This window comes from Chaetodon trifascialis, chromosome 4 (assembly GCF_039877785.1).
Source record: "Chaetodon trifascialis isolate fChaTrf1 chromosome 4, fChaTrf1.hap1, whole genome shotgun sequence".
NCBI classification, from domain to species: domain Eukaryota; kingdom Metazoa; phylum Chordata; class Actinopteri; order Chaetodontiformes; family Chaetodontidae; genus Chaetodon; species Chaetodon trifascialis.
In genome coordinates, this window is record NC_092059.1 from 4,279,186 (window position 1) to 4,294,715 (window position 15,530).

Genomic DNA, 15,530 nt, shown 5'->3' on the forward strand with positions numbered 1-15,530 from the left:
GATTTAAGTTGCATTGAGCCTTTTGTGGCTCCAGAGGGAGAGAAATCTGATAAATGTCCTCAAGTGATGTCACATGAGTCAGATCCGAAGACGACAAGTTTGAAACTGAGCAAAAAATCTGCGTGTTGAGTTAGAACAGAGTTATCAGACCTCTGCAGCCCGCTCCTCATTTCTGCCTGAGGCTAGCAGCTGGAGGCCACGTTAGCCACTATTAGCATAACACTCCAGCCAAACTGTCGGCATTTGAGTTGCATTGTGGGTAATGTTGGTGTCAATCATTAATCCAACAATACTTTAGAATTAAAATGATAAATCAGTGGAGTTTGAGGTACATTCTCTCTCTCGATTGGTGGGTGTGTTTCCCAATCAGCAGCAACGTGTAAACCCCGGCGTATCAAGGCAGCGTATGTGCGAACACTGCTCGAATGTTTTGTCGGGGCTGAACGCCCCCCGGCCTGCCAGTAGAGAGCCAATAGTCGATCAGGTGTCGGTGAGCGTGGTTTTTGATTGGTATAGGTTTGGTAGAAATGGGTGTTGTGAGTGATGAATGGTGGACAGTGACACAGACCAGTTATCAGCCCAGTTTTTGTTGCTCTCTCCCTTGAGGCCACTCTGTAAATGATAAATGGAGATTTTGTGTTGTGAATGATAAATAATGAAAGACAGGAAGTGATGAAACATGGCTCTGTTTTAATCAAATCGGCTTTAAATTTATCAGTGATACATTTTCGTCACTTCCATTTTAATCCATCGGCTTTTGTTACCTCCACCCCTCACATTTAACCATCTAACACCACCCACATGACCGTACTGTATGTATGCAGAGACAAACACGCCCACTTCAAAGCAGTGATATGATTTGTGTGAAGCTGATTGAGAAAATATATTTTCAGGGCCTTTCCAGGATTAAAGTTCTGAACTAGAGTGAACAGACTCGACAATGAAAATCTGTAAAAATGAACTGAAATCAGGGTTTCTTGGTTTCTGACAGTCGTAGTTTATATAACAGTCTGTGTAACACATAACCACAGAAGAGGGAGGCCGTTCATTCCTCGCCTCCGCTCTCCTCCCTCCCTCACTGTATTGAGAAGCACCTGACTCCCCCCAGCATAACGTACTTTGTGATTATTACTGAGAAAAAGCACTAAGTCTACAAAGAATGCTAATGATTTTTAAGCCAAATCAAGCCCTCATAAAGCAGAGAGGGTTTTTTTTCCTCATGTCTTTGAACTACAAGTGAGTTTACAAGAAGTGGACGTAGACAGCACACCCTCGAGGGAGCGTCCTCCAGCCAGAGGAGGAATGTGTTGTGAAGCCTGTGCACGAGTGAGCGGGGGTCTTAAGAGCCCCTCGTTCACATCACCTTTTTTTCCCAGCACGTGAGGGAGGCACAGCCCCTCACGATGCTCGAGCACAGCTGACAACAGCTCATTACGGAGGTAATAATGGGAGATTTCTTTAATCCCACAGAGCTGCAGGGTTAACAGTGATGTCAAGATAACACTCCACCATCCTGCTGCAACCTTTGTACCGTTTATTAACAGGGATTCTTCAAGAAACTGCAAGGAAAATCTGATTTAATTTCGGCTAAAGCTCCGCCCGGTGAAAAGAGAAATAAAGCCTAAATGATCCTCTGACCGAGTTTGGAAAAAATTCAATGCAATGGGCTTTTTTTAGAGCAGCCTGTTAACCCTTTCCAAACAGTAACCTTAATCCAGACTACAACGTCTGATGATGATTCATAGAGCACAAAAAATACAGGAAGTAGGATTTCATTTTGAGATTATCAGAAAGACTGCTTGTATCAATCTGTGTTTCGCTTGTTTTTTTTAAAAACCTCCTCAGATCCGGCTGCAGCATCACACACAGGGTCACGGTCAGTGAACGCCTCTCAAAGGCAGCAAAATGTTCCATCGCTTTCACAAAACCATCACAATGAAGCCTTCGGCCTGTTTTCACTTGAATTTATTAACAGAAATGTATTAACATTTAATATGCAGGAATGAGACCTTCTGTGAATACATGGCACAATCATATTATATACATTCTTTGAGGAGAGTGCACAAACATGGTGGGGGTGGGGGTGGGGAATCTTAAAATGACCCTTCAGTGGGCTCCGACTGACGTGAGCCGAGTGAGAAACACTGACTTTTTTTAAGTTAAAAATGTTGTTTTTTTTTTATAAAGAAACATGGCTATTACCAAGAAACAAAAAGTAATACTACTGTTTTGTTGCACATCAATTTCTATTTACAAACTAGGGAAAGGTAGTTCACACAAACCAGGGGGAGAAATCTACCACAGTGCTAGGCTGGAGCCATTTTTTAACTGTAACAATATACACAATTCCCATGTAACACAACAATTACATGTGCAGCTGATCACCCCGTCTTATTTTAAAGAAACTAAATCCGAGCAAACCTGTGTTTGTTCCTCTCTTTAGCTTATAATGCTTTTAAAGCTCATTGCACATTTTTCCCCCACAGACGTTTGTGTCTTAGCAGAATGCCTGTATGAACGTGTGTGTTAATAGGTGAGGTTAATGCAGTCCGCTCGTCCTTCCGCTAATGTTCAGTGTCCCGTTAAGTAGTCCTGGGTGGAGTCTGAGGCGAAGGAGTCAGCGTCCTCGTTGTCCGAGTCTTCGCTGCTGTCATCAGCGGCGGGCTCGCCAGACAGGGCGATGCGGGCGTAGTCGTCAGTGTCGATGGACTTGCAGAAGTGAATGGCGTATTTCAGTTTCTCCTCCAGCACCTGTTTACACGAGTACCTGGGCAGCTTCAGCAGGAAGAAACACGTGTAGGACTCCGGCAGGAAGTGGTCAGGGGGGTTGTACTTATCCAGCACCTGGGGACCGAGAACGTGTCATTAGGTCTCCAGTCAGGTGAACATAGAGCTGGATTCATACTTGTGTGTGAAGAGGCTTCGCCGTGTATGAATGACAAGTAGTGCTGAGCCATTTCCTGGATGGCTGCAGTGACATGAAGTCTCCACTAGTTGCCTGGCAACCTCACAGTGATGACATGACTCCAGGAAGTCGTTGCTAAAGGCCAGAAATTAGTTTGGCTCATAAAGGGCCGTAAAACCTATTGTTGTTTTTACGTGAGTTTTTGTACAGATCCTTCGTCTCAGATCCTTCACCAATTTAAGACTTTTTACCTTTTTAAACTCACACACAATTCAGGTTAATGCCTGTTTAACTTCCATATCAGCCAAAGCATGTTTGTTAAAATCCACCATCGAGCGTCGTAGCTACTGTAGTTAGCAGCAGTGACGGTGTTTGTTGTATGTCTGATGGTGCTGACTGTCACTGTTTTAGTTTAAGTGTACACAGTTGCATACTGAAACAGTTTATAGCCAACATTTCTGCCGAATTCAGAAATAAATCAAAGGCTTTTTTGTCTCTGGAAACTGACTTTTGAAGAGGAGCTGCAGTCAGACTTTCACTTTCTTACCTGCACGACAAAATCCCGCCCACGGAAGTCAGCGATGGTGCGAGGCAGGCGCGTGCGACCCCAGACGAACCTCAGGAAAAGCGACCTCTCCGTGTTGGAGAAGGACTCCATCACCTCCCAGAACCACTGGATGAGCGGCGACGTCGGCTCCACTCCTTTGTACGTGGCCACCGACTTCAGCAGGTGGAGAGGGATGTCCGGGCTTCCGCACACCTGAGGAGAGGAGACGCTCACTGTCAAACCAGCCTGACGCCTGAGGACGGAGGCAAAGTCTCAACCTTAAAACCAGCTCTCACTGACCATAGTTTCCAGTTCGTAACCAGTGAAGAGCGACAGCAAGGGAACTGGGACTACTCGAGCCATTCCCTCACGCACTGCAGAGACCTGCTCATCAAACTCATGGAGCCTGGAGAGAGGAGGAAAAAAAACAAAGGTTAGCACAAGCGCGCACTGGAAGGCGTAAACCTCATTCTCTCGGCTGGTTTCCTCACCTGTAGTTAATCGCCAGGCGAACGTATTCGGCGCGGTTCTCCAGCGTGATGTGGGAGTACTTGGAGCTGAGCTGGATGTCCTGGCCACTGGCGTTGGGCACCGTGAAGGGAAGAGTCATGGCCTCGAACTCCTCAGCTGTGGCCTCGTTGTCCCGGATGTACATCAAGCCGGGAATAAAGTCCTTATCAACCTGGGAGATGCAGAGCAAATCACCATCATTCATCTCTTCATAACCTCTAACCTCACCTGCTTTACACACTCATCTGTATGTATTCATGCGCACTCGTGCTCACAACACAGTTACGGTGAGCTTCACAGTGATCCACTTTTTCTTGAGTCTTGTGCTGGATTCATTTCCCATCCAACCTTTCTAATATCTCGAGGGCATAACCGCAAAACAAGGGCAGCTTTGTGAAGGAAAATGGTCTTTTTTTCCACTCCAGTATTCTCCCAAAGACCGCTCAGGAGCTCATGATCACAGCGTGAGGGCAGGAGTGGGCTCATGCCATCTCTCCAACAAAAGCTGAGATTGTGGCTCACATCTTTTAGCTAACATTAATTATAGATTTTAACCTTTCTGAAGAGCAGGTACAGTATGAGTTCAGGCATGTTTCTTACTGTCGAGCTCAGGGGAGCAGGGAGCTGATAGGCTTAAGGTTTAATCCTAAAAGGAATGTATAGGAATGTGTTCTTTGGTTGGTTATAATGCAGATCATAAGGGTTTGAAATGTTATGTAATACTGTGTGTGAGACAAGCGAGCGAGGGTACAGAATGTAAAACAAATGTAACACCGAGGTGCTCGTCATTTAACAATAAGCCTCATGGCAGAACATTTTCTCGCTCTTATTCTAAAACTCTGTGAGGTTTGTTGATTTCAGAGTCACCAAACTGTCTTAACCTCACAGTCTGTTCATGAGTAGGTGCACTTCATTAGCATAACTGACACCCCGAAATTCCTATATGACGATGTCTGTGGGCACGTTTCAAAAATGTCACCTGGGAGTAAAAAAGAAAGCATTCACACCACAGAGCTTCATGTTCTGCTGTCAGAAATCAGCTGATGAAAACATTAAAAATTCAGAAGTGTCAGCAGCCATACAGGAGACCCAAAACTCCTGATGACATATGAAGACAGGATGGTTGGACATGATGTTAGCTGCTAAAAACATCTCAATGCAGACCAAAATGAGACCAAACCATTAAAATACCCTGAGCATCGAAACACAGCTTAGAGGCAGACATGACACCGAGATCACAGGCTTCTTTTTAACATTAGTAAATGATAGATAGATATTATTGATCATGCTGTGCTGAGGTCAGGAGGAGTCCCTGTTATTAAACTGCAGGGAAATTTTAGAAATCCAATTCTCAATTCCAGCAAGGCAAGACATAATACAGGACACAGCCATGGAACCGGGATTTATCAAAATATGCCTATAAATGTAAAATAAATGCTAAAAATAAAGATTTTTACATCAAAAAAGCCTGTGCATTGAATAATATTTTCTGCCCAAGTGCACAGACTCTTGAGTTTGTCATCATTAAACTTCAAATTCATTTCACATTAAGGCAATCTAACTCTTAAATTAATCAAGTGTTTTTCACTGCTGGGGGGAATATCTGTTAATGACTCATACGACGGCTCTGGACCACTGATGAATTTTGTTTGTGCTGAAAATTCTCTTGAGAACATTGGTGGAAGAGTTCTCTTAAATCACTTGAGGACAGATTTGTTTGGACGAGTGCTTCTTACACGAGGCCTGGCGTTTGATTAAGTTCCATCTTCACACTCCATCACCAGCAGCGTGTCGAGCATCCGCACCGAGAGCCCCGCTGTGTACGTACCTCACTGAGGTCGGCGATGGTCAGGTTCATGCCTGCCAGCTGTTTCCACACCGGCTCTGCCAGGTTCAGACTAAGAGGGCTTCCGGTCCGGATTGCGATGCCCAAGAGCACTCCTGCAGACACAGCAAGGCAGAGCGCTTTACGCACAGATCAAACCTCAACAGGCATCACTGTGCTGGACAAAACGTTTGCAGCAAACGGCAGGAACGTGGACATGAAGTGAAGCATGCTGGGCAGCTCGGCCGGGTATTATCAGTGAAAATGCACTTGAAGCATTTTGTGAATTTGTAAAATAAACATGCATATTTTCAGTTTTTGTTTATCTAGGATTAACACCCCAGAAGACCTCACTTGGAGATTAAGTGGATTATACCTAGGAAGCGGAACATGCTCATGTGAAGAGGGGACTTGGCTGCGGGGTTGAGCAGGAAACAGTCCCTGTTGGCGCCCGACTCGTCGCGGCCGTTGGGGGTGACGATGAGCAGCGGAGTCAAGGCGTTCTGCAGCTCCTCGCACATTTCGGCAATGGACTCGCTGTAACCGCCACCGCAGTCGTCCACAGACTCCCCTGAGGAAATCAAACAGGGTGAGGAGCGCGCACATGCCCCGTAAACGTACCTCTTAGAGAATAATACGTCTTTTGGGCGAGCGGTGGACGAGACAGCGCAGCACCTACCCACAAATTTGACCTTCCACACTCGATGAGGGAGCAGCAGGCTGTCCGGGCTGAACGAACTCATTTTGGCACACATCTGACCAAACACAGACTTGGTTCCGTCGGGACCTGCCAGACCCCCTTTGCTACGGGAACGCTTCACCTGCAGGGTGAAGAAGATAAAAAAAGATTGGTTCTGTTCTGTGCTTAATAACTTCCTGTGAGATAGAGAGGAAGTGGTGATAGGCATGAATTCCTGGATATGACAGCTCCCTGCACCACGGATACAACCACAGCCGGAGCTACGTGGGGGGCTTGTGTGGAGAGGCAGTGGCCCAAACCGACACTGTATCTGCAGTAAAGTACAAAACTCAGTCCAGGAACTCCTGCAGACAGGCTGGAGCAGGAATCACACACACCACAGAAAAATCCCCTTATGAAAGACATCACATGTAATGCTCAGGAGCCTGTCTGGAACACAGCCTCCCCGTGAGAGGAGGAGGAGGAGGAGGAGGAGGAGGAGGGAGGAACTACAGTAGGGGGAGCAGGAGACTTGAAGAAAGATCAAAGCGATTGTGAAACAGATTGTGCTTGCAGATGTTAAAACTGTGCTGTGTGCGTGTTTCTCCTGCCGTACCTGAATCCTGTTGAGCTCCACCACAGGTCCGTGCTGCCTGTCCCTCACCATCGTGGCTTGAACCACCTTCCTGAAAGCTGCTTCCTGTTCAAACAAAATTAATGTTTCTCCTTATTTTTGTGTCAGACATGCAGTGTTACACGGTTGAATTTTAGCTGTAATCTTAGCTGTTTCCATGTTATATATTTGTTTCTCTGGTTCAGAGAAACGGTATCTCACCTTCCCCTGGGAGATGAGGATGCCCCTGAGCGTGTCGAAGCCCACTGAGGGTCCGTGGCCAGTCTGGCCCAGACGACCCTCCAGGTCAAACATGGGTATACACGGGCAGAAGAGCTCTGAGATGTGATGCAGCAGCAGCAGCCTGTTCCTCAGGGCCATGATGGGGATCTCCTGCAGGTGGTTGTACTCCATGGGAACCTTCAACACACCACACAGACAGTCAGGTGAACAGCATGAACAGCATCTGAAGGTCTGCGAGCGACTTTGTTTGGATGATGCTTCTGTCTGCAAAGCTTTACTGCCATCTACTGGAACATGTGGACAGAGAACTCATTTTCCGATGCACAAAGAATGAAGCTTGTACCTGTGCAGGCAGTTTCCCGGCGTTGGTGGGCTTGCTGGTGGACCAGGCGAGGGTGTGAGCAGAACCACAGGCCACCCTGTTGATTTTCTTGCCCTGCAGTGCAGCCACCAGCCGTGGCCTCTGGATGGCGTTCGTGGTCCCGTCTCCAAGTTGGCCTTCATCGTTGTCACCCCATGTGTACACTTCTCCTGAGCCAAACACAACAGCAAAGCTCTCTGTGAGATCCAACCCGACTGTCGGGGCTCAATGATACCAACTGGCTAAATGGCAAAGAGGACTTCGGTCAATCCTACCATCCTCTGTGCAGCACACACAGTGCAGTGACCCCGTGGCGATGGCGATGACCTTCTTTCCCTGCAGCCCCTGAACCTGTCTGGGTCGTCGGACGTGGTCGTCAGAGCCGTGGCCCAGCCGGTGATAATCCCCTTTCCCCCTAGGAATCACGTGATACGTACAAAACTGAGCCGTGTCACCTAACAACAGCAGCGACACAAAAGGCCACGACACACCTACTCTGTGCTGTGCCGTACATACCATGTGTACACGGCCCCAGACTTGGTGAGAGCTACAGAAAACTGAGAGCCACACTCCACTTTGACCACTCCGAGGCCGGTGAGAGAGTCAATCTGAGAGCAAGACATCATTTCATCAGTCGTGTGATGGACCATCATGAAAAACACATCAGATCTCTTAGACTATGTCATTCATCCCACCACCAAGCACAGACATGTACATTAAGACATGTACATGAATTACTATCTTAATAACTAACCCTTAATAGCCCATAACCCCAGAATAAAGCATTAATAAGTGTTTTATAATGACTAATAAACAGCCAATATGCTACTACTACTGGACATGCTAATAAACTCTAACTCTATGCTAATAAACTAATGTATAGTAGTAGCATATTTTGGTGTACCGTAATGTCACACTTTACTTTAAGGCAGATATATTCACCGTTGACTCTTTACCAAACAAACAGCTGTTAAACAGGAAGTTGCACACTGCTACATGTGAGATTCTTAATCATGTAATTTTCTATGTATTCAACAGATGAAATATGACATGTTAATTAGTGAGCATAAGCAGTGCATGTAGGTGACTTTCTTATCTTTGGACAGAGCCAGGCTAAATTTTTCCCATAGTTTCCAGTCTTTATGCTAACTGCTAAGCTAAGCTAACCATTTCCTGGCTGTAGCTTCAAGTTTAGCTGAAGAAAGGTATTGATTTTCTCATCAGCTTCAAGCAAGAAAGTGAGTTATTCAAGCTATTCCTTTGACCTCTGTCTGCCTAGGCTTACGTTTTTAAGCTAGCAGCGCTTAACTAATGTACATTGCACCTAATAAATGTGGCTACTGATCTTACAGGAAGCAGAAAACTCGTGTGAAGCTCAGCTTGTCGTTTTCAACCTACTCTGGTCTCTTCTCGTGAAAAATAGCTAAAGAGAAATGTAACATGCTGCTGCTGCTGCTGACCTCCGGTGCACTCTGCTGTGTAAACTGTCTTACCTTCATGGGGATTTTGCAGCCATCGCTGCCTCCCCGGCCCAATTTGCCGTAGTCCCCGTCTCCCCAAGACCAGACCATGTCATCGTCTGTTAGACACAGCGTCTGGGCATCCCCGCTGCCGCAGGCGACATCAATGACCCTGTGACCCTGTAGTGCATCCACCTGGATAAACCACACAGACACCAACATCAGCTTTAGCTCACTGATTGTGTCAGAAACCTTGTCAGAGTGAGGCAGAGTAAACGGTTTGATTCCTGTCCAAACATTTCAGGTTGATACTTATTCTTTTAGCCTCTTCCATGTACTGACAAACCTTGAGTGCACTACATGTATACAGCACGGTATTTTAAGTCGTGTGAGAAGCTGAGCTAAATGACCACTGACCAGCTTGGGTTTGAGCTGGTCCTCGCTGTCTCCATGACCCAGCCGTCCATAGCGACCTTTCCCCCAGGTGAAGAGTTCTCCACTGGCAGTGATGCAGGCGCTGTGCGCCCCTCCTGCTGCGATGTCAACCACCTCCACTCCCCTCAGGGACTCAATCACACGAGGACGGTCACAGGGACTGAAGTCAGGAGGAGTCACAGTTACTAGAAATACACTTTACTGTCTTCACTCTTGCAGCGACATGATTTGTATTATTATTCTGTGTGTTATGAACAGAAACTTGTGAGTGAAAAGTGTCAGATTTGATTCTGTCTCCACCTTCTGTTCCCATGGCCGAGTTTTCCATCCTCAGCCTCTCCCCACGAGTAGACTTCTCCCTCAGAGGACAGCGCCAGGCAATGCTTCCCTCCAGAGTTTACAGCCACTTTCCTGATGAAGACGTGTTGGATGGACTCCAGTAAAGTGGGAGTGGACACGGACTCCGTGCCTCCAATACCCAGTCTGCCTCCAGCTCCATATCCTGTCGCATACAGCTGAGGATCAAGACAACATATTTTAGTCTGGCAATATTACATTTTCCTGGAAGTCATCGACTTCGATTGACATTGTTCAGCAATACTCTTTCCAGAATGTGCTACAGCCAGAGAAGGAGCAGCGAGCAGCCTACACAGGTTGTTAAATACCTTTCCATCAGCAGTGACAGCAAACAGAGTCTGCTCCCCACCGATAAGCTGCACAGGCCGGAGTGTGGCGAGGGCTTCGGTGGGAGTGGGCACTTTGACCTTTGCCCCCTCGATGCCCCCCAGCTGACCTCTGTGGTTGTGGCCCCAGCCGTAGATGGTGCCACTCCCCCCGGCAGAGAGGGTCCAGTCATCCGGTCGGCGGTTCATCCACTGTACGAGCTGTTCGTCGTGCTCGCGCTTGAACAAGTCGTGACTCTCGTGGAGGCCGTTCATGCTCTCGTGATCGGCCATAAGCTCGCGAACTTTCTTTGTGACCTTCAAAGGGACAGGAATAATTGGAGGAAACGGATTAAGAACAAACTCATGACAAAGTGTTATGAAGAAAAGTGAAGGCTGGCAGAGACAGCACAGCCTGGCACACTCACCTCATCCAGGAAGGGTCTTGGTAAAGATGTCCTCTTGTCGAGAGCCACGGCGACTCTGGAGGCCGTGCAGTATCTACGGAACCAGGCCCACTTATGGGTCTCGGCACAGCAGGGTAAGGTATCAAGCTCAAGATCGCAGGCTAGAGCCACCAAGACCTAAACAAAATGTTAAAATTAGCCTCTGAGAGACAACTGCATCTAATGATCTGGAGAAATCCATCACACTCTCAAGCATTGGTGCGAATGCGTTGGTAAGGAAACAACTGTGAGCACACCTTGAAAAATGGACTGTGAAGCAGCTGCTTCCCTCCCCTCACAATGGGGTCCTCGTACTCATACTGCCTCTGCAGAGCCTCTGGCAGCCCCTTCACTAGAGCGGCCAGCGCGCTGCCTGTGAAACTCTGCAAGAAAATAGACCATCAATCAATGAATCAATGGAATGTATCAGTCACTTCTAAAAATACAGGCTACATTTTACTAAATAGAGGCTTGGCTCTCCATTCAATATCCCGGCTTTTGTTCCTTTTAATCATTGTTTCAGTTCTCAAAGAATTACACAAAGCATAAGAGAAAAGTGCAGCCCTGCAGTAGATGGTGCCTGAGGTGAAGGAAAGAAAACAGCTGTGGGAGTAGAAAGCAAATACTTGAAAAGATGCGACTGAAGGGAAGAAAATCTAATCAATCAAACAAATAAACAGTGACAAATTACATCATACATCATCAATAACAACTGAAGAGACCAGCTCATACAATGACCAGAGAGGTGCCATTGATCCGTTATTTCATGCATGTCTGTGAACTACACACAAGTATTACAACAACACATTCAGGTACCAGAGCTCAACTAAATGAATTACAGTCTAAACGCTGCACGATGAGATGTGACCAGATACGAAATGAACACGGAGAAGTTAATTATAAAAAAACAAGGTTGCATCAAAATTGGATTGAATGACACACTTGGGTGTAAAATGAGCAACATTAATATGTGAAATCAAACAGTATGATAGTCAGCAATGTATTACTACAATAGTTATCACACACCCTGTGGTAATTATTCTACAAATGATCATTATACATAAACATGAAGTCAATAAATATTTGAGGTAAGGCGTGTACTCACCATAGAGCGAGCCTCGCCTTCACTGTCACCCAGCAGCCTGTTGATGTTGATGGACTGACCGTACTCTGTGGTCAGGAGCTTCCGTAGTCTCTGCAGGGCCCACATCCTGTGTCCCGCAGCTGGACCAAACAACATAAAATACAGCGTGAATGGAAATTTAATCTCGAACAAACGCGCACCACACATGGTGAAGCAGGACTCTCATACTGTACCAAGTGCACTAAGCTGAGCACAAGCAGCGAGGGAGGCAGCCAGGCGAGGCACAATGCTCCTGTTGGAGGCGAAGTTGAGCCTGAAGTCCAGCAGACAGGTGACCAAGTCCATAGAGGGGCAGGACAAGATGCAGCGATCTGACAGCAAGTCTTTGGGACCTGAGGAAAGACGTGGAGAAGGCTCAGTGTCTGACAGTCTGTATGTGCAATGGAAATATCTGTTTATGTCTGTGCTGTTGTTCAGAGGGTGTTTTTACTGATTGCAGCGGTTTGTTTAATGTGCTTGATGTGGCTCACCAGCAGCAGGCATGATGGGGTAGACAGTGAAGCGCCAGCCCCAGCCGTTGACAGAGCCGTCACTGGTGAATTTCCATTTGAGCTCGTCTCCTGGGATCCTTAACTCACTGGACCAGTCAGACCACTCCCGGCCTGAAACACACGGCATGCAGCCATATTCATTTTGGATTCATTGGCATACACTCCACACTCAGTTATACGGTCGTCCTCTCATCACCTGATCTGACAGAGACGATCCGATTGGCTCCGTCCATGATTGTTAACGGGTCGTGGCGTCTCTCAGTCGAACACTGTCGGTCGAACTCTATCCTGAGGCCCTCGGCACCTACAAGAGGAAGTGAGAGATGTTGTCTCCGTCCAAGAGGAAGTCATAAAGGCTGGAAACTGAACTAACTCTCACTGAACTACAGAATCTCTGCTTTTCCTCTCTTACCTGGGATCTTCACAGTGCCGCTGGTGGAGGTGTCATCAGTGTACGGATGGCTGCTCTCCACAACAACTGGCTGAGAGGACAGACGGCCACTCTGCGAGTCTGTGGCAACGTCCTCCAGCTCGGTGACGCAAAGCTCCAGCAGCATGTCAGCGACCTGCACGCCGCAGAGACCAGAAGAAGTCAAATGTTACCAGCTGAAGTCCTTTAAATCACAAAGCTGCTGTCAAATCAAAAACAGAAAGCAGTAAATGACCTGTGGATAAGCTGTGCCCATGCCGGACAGCACGGCCGACAGCACCTCCTTGCCCTTCTCCCCAGAGCGGCAAGACACTGCCAGTTTGAGCAGGTCCACCATGACACGAGTATCATCAGGCACAAGCAGACTCGTGAACTCGTCGAGGTACTGAGGCTCTGGACCAACCACTTTACTCTGACTCTCAGAGTCCTGAAGATGAAGAAGAGGAAGGCTGAGTTAGGTACATACGGCTGCGTGAGTGACCGGCTCCACTGAACACGTGCTCAGCTCGACAGACTCGCCTCTTTCGTCTTGGTCATGGTTTCAGCTATGATGCTGGCCGCTCCGGGGTCATCGGTGACGGGGATGAAAGGACGTGAGGAGGCACCAGAGGCAGAGGGAGTCATGGCTGACGACGGGGTGACGGCTTCTTCTGATGAGGGAACCTACTCACACACACACAGAAACACACACACGGTATGGTAAGTATTGAATACATAAAAACCTTTTTATTTCTTATCTTAAATAAAATTATGTGATTTTAGACAATGTCAACAAAGTGTCTTTGTGACGATTCATCCTCAAGTTGTCTTTAGGATTGAAAAGAATAAAATACACAAGCAGCAGCAAAAAGATGAAAAAAATGTCAATGCCGTCTTTCCACACTGGGAATTCTTCCTCATCGTTATGAGTCTCACGGTTTAATGTTCGTTCTTCACACCATATCAGCTGTTTTAAGTTACTGCTTAATGCGAACGGATCATCCTGCTGTCACTGCTTACATTTAAAGTGTTCAAATGGTGAAACAGTGGTTTTCACCGCGGTTAGCGCTGACCACAATCGTTTATCAAAAATACAAGACAAAACAGTCATTTCTGGCATTTTTTTCAGTGTTAGTATGTTAAATTACAATTGCCGCTTCCATCAGTAACTACTGGTGACACCAAATCAACCAGGACTGAAACTTAAAGGATTTTAACTTCCTGACCCAGAATGAAAAGTGGAGAAAGTTGTGGAAGAAAACTTCGTTAAGAGTTACAATTATGATCAAAACCCTGTGAGTCTGATTTTTCCAAGTTGGACCCACATATAGTTTGCTGATGGTTGCATCTATACACCTGGTCAATATGGGAACAAATGCTCATGGTTACTGTTTCACTGTAAATCAGCACAAAATGCAGTTGAGGCAGCGCTTTTATGACAAAAAAAGCCTAACAGCATGGGAACACCCACACTGACAGTTATTAACTACGAAGCGTTTCACAGACACGGCTGGTGTGTGTTCCTCACCTCTCCCTTCTTGTCTTGCCAGGGATTGGGACTGACTCGTTCCTCAGCTTCAGGCAGGACGGGAGGACCCTCTTCGTCACTCACGCTGGATGAGGAAGAGGAGTCTGATGGGGGAACAGGTGAGCTGGAAGGACACTCTGCTGGCAGAATCATGCTGGCTGGCATCAGAGCACCGACCACTGCATCCCTGGGGGAACACACAGCACATCCTGTCAACAGTAATACCGACTAATGATGATTACCAGTGCCAGTCAGCAGATTTAATTATTTAGAGGTCGTACGCGCTTTTAGCTCGTCCTGTTCAGACTTCAGGCCTCAGCAGGGCGTCACTCACCTCTAGTTTGTAAATGCAGCATTTGGGATTTTAACGGATGATAAACATGATGGTAGTCCTGCCCTGAACCTTTGCATGGTTGTCTTGGTCGAGATGTGGACAGTTTAAAGATTTTACTGATCTCAGTCAACGCTGAGATACATGTGGCATCCAGCTTCATTACAAATTTCTTAATCCTGTGTTCTTGGCCAACTGACAGTCCAACCGTCAAAACTTAAACTGCACTTTTTTTCATAAACGTCCTGAAATTATTAGAACGCAGTCTCTCTTTGTTGTCTATTTCATAAGCACACCTATTCCATGCTTTGTTTGTGTTTCCCAAACATTTTGTTGCCCCTGTTTTCAGATATCTTTGTGAGTACATTACATGTGATTTCTGCTTTTTATTTGCAGTCTGAGAGGGTAGCGCAACATGAAATACGGAGCAAAGGACAGGGGGGGTGTCATGGGACAGAGGTCCTTGTCCAGACTTAACTGGTTGTGTTGCACTTACTGTACATGACCCACCAGGAGAGGACGCGTGGACAACATACCTGGCGTACATGATTTGGAGGGCTGACAGCACGTGAGACAGAGCCTGCTGTTTGGCCAAGTTGCCATCCAGACTGAGGAGGATCTTAGCCAGAGAGGGTCGATTAGGCTTCACGCTGCTCTGCCCGCTCATCTTGTTGTTCACGGCTGATGAGTCACTGTCTGACTGGACGCCTGCGGTGTACAACACAACAACAATGAGGCATGCTGTCAATGATGTGAAGCTAAACCAGCAACTATTAGCAGATTCAGCCCTACAGTTCCGTAAGAAACTGGACCTCTCCATAAGAAAAGGAACTCCAACAGCCGTCTAGACAGGCAGTTTCATAAATACCGGCCTTGGTTTGATTATGACAGGAGAGCTCCCCCTTGTGGACAATCTGCATTCTGCTAAACATACATGAGTG

General features: G+C 46.9%; 1 protein-coding gene across 2 annotated transcripts in view; it reads right to left on the reverse strand.

Moving 5' to 3' along the window:
* Window positions 1-1,948: 1,948 nt before the first annotated feature.
* herc2 (HECT and RLD domain containing E3 ubiquitin protein ligase 2) overlaps window positions 1,949-15,530 on the reverse strand; it is a 38,450-nt gene continuing 24,868 nt past the window's right edge. For both annotated transcript variants that reach the window (XM_070960919.1, XM_070960918.1), the window contains exons 65-91: window positions 15,126-15,297; window positions 14,259-14,445; window positions 13,271-13,414; window positions 12,987-13,178; window positions 12,734-12,887; window positions 12,518-12,625; window positions 12,301-12,432; window positions 12,004-12,162; window positions 11,792-11,910; window positions 10,944-11,069; window positions 10,669-10,824; window positions 10,244-10,558; window positions 9,879-10,093; window positions 9,561-9,738; window positions 9,177-9,338; window positions 8,200-8,291; window positions 7,959-8,098; window positions 7,666-7,853; window positions 7,302-7,499; window positions 7,083-7,166; window positions 6,467-6,608; window positions 6,164-6,358; window positions 5,791-5,903; window positions 3,944-4,134; window positions 3,753-3,858; window positions 3,453-3,665; window positions 1,949-2,844 (exon numbers count right to left, since the gene is read on the reverse strand). In XM_070960919.1, coding sequence (XP_070817020.1) covers window positions 2,572-2,844; window positions 3,453-3,665; window positions 3,753-3,858; window positions 3,944-4,134; window positions 5,791-5,903; window positions 6,164-6,358; window positions 6,467-6,608; window positions 7,083-7,166; window positions 7,302-7,499; window positions 7,666-7,853; window positions 7,959-8,098; window positions 8,200-8,291; window positions 9,177-9,338; window positions 9,561-9,738; window positions 9,879-10,093; window positions 10,244-10,558; window positions 10,669-10,824; window positions 10,944-11,069; window positions 11,792-11,910; window positions 12,004-12,162; window positions 12,301-12,432; window positions 12,518-12,625; window positions 12,734-12,887; window positions 12,987-13,178; window positions 13,271-13,414; window positions 14,259-14,445; window positions 15,126-15,297 — 4,454 coding nt within the window. In that variant the 3' untranslated portion in view covers window positions 1,949-2,571. The remainder of the gene's footprint in view (window positions 2,845-3,452; window positions 3,666-3,752; window positions 3,859-3,943; window positions 4,135-5,790; window positions 5,904-6,163; window positions 6,359-6,466; window positions 6,609-7,082; window positions 7,167-7,301; window positions 7,500-7,665; window positions 7,854-7,958; window positions 8,099-8,199; window positions 8,292-9,176; window positions 9,339-9,560; window positions 9,739-9,878; window positions 10,094-10,243; window positions 10,559-10,668; window positions 10,825-10,943; window positions 11,070-11,791; window positions 11,911-12,003; window positions 12,163-12,300; window positions 12,433-12,517; window positions 12,626-12,733; window positions 12,888-12,986; window positions 13,179-13,270; window positions 13,415-14,258; window positions 14,446-15,125; window positions 15,298-15,530) is intronic.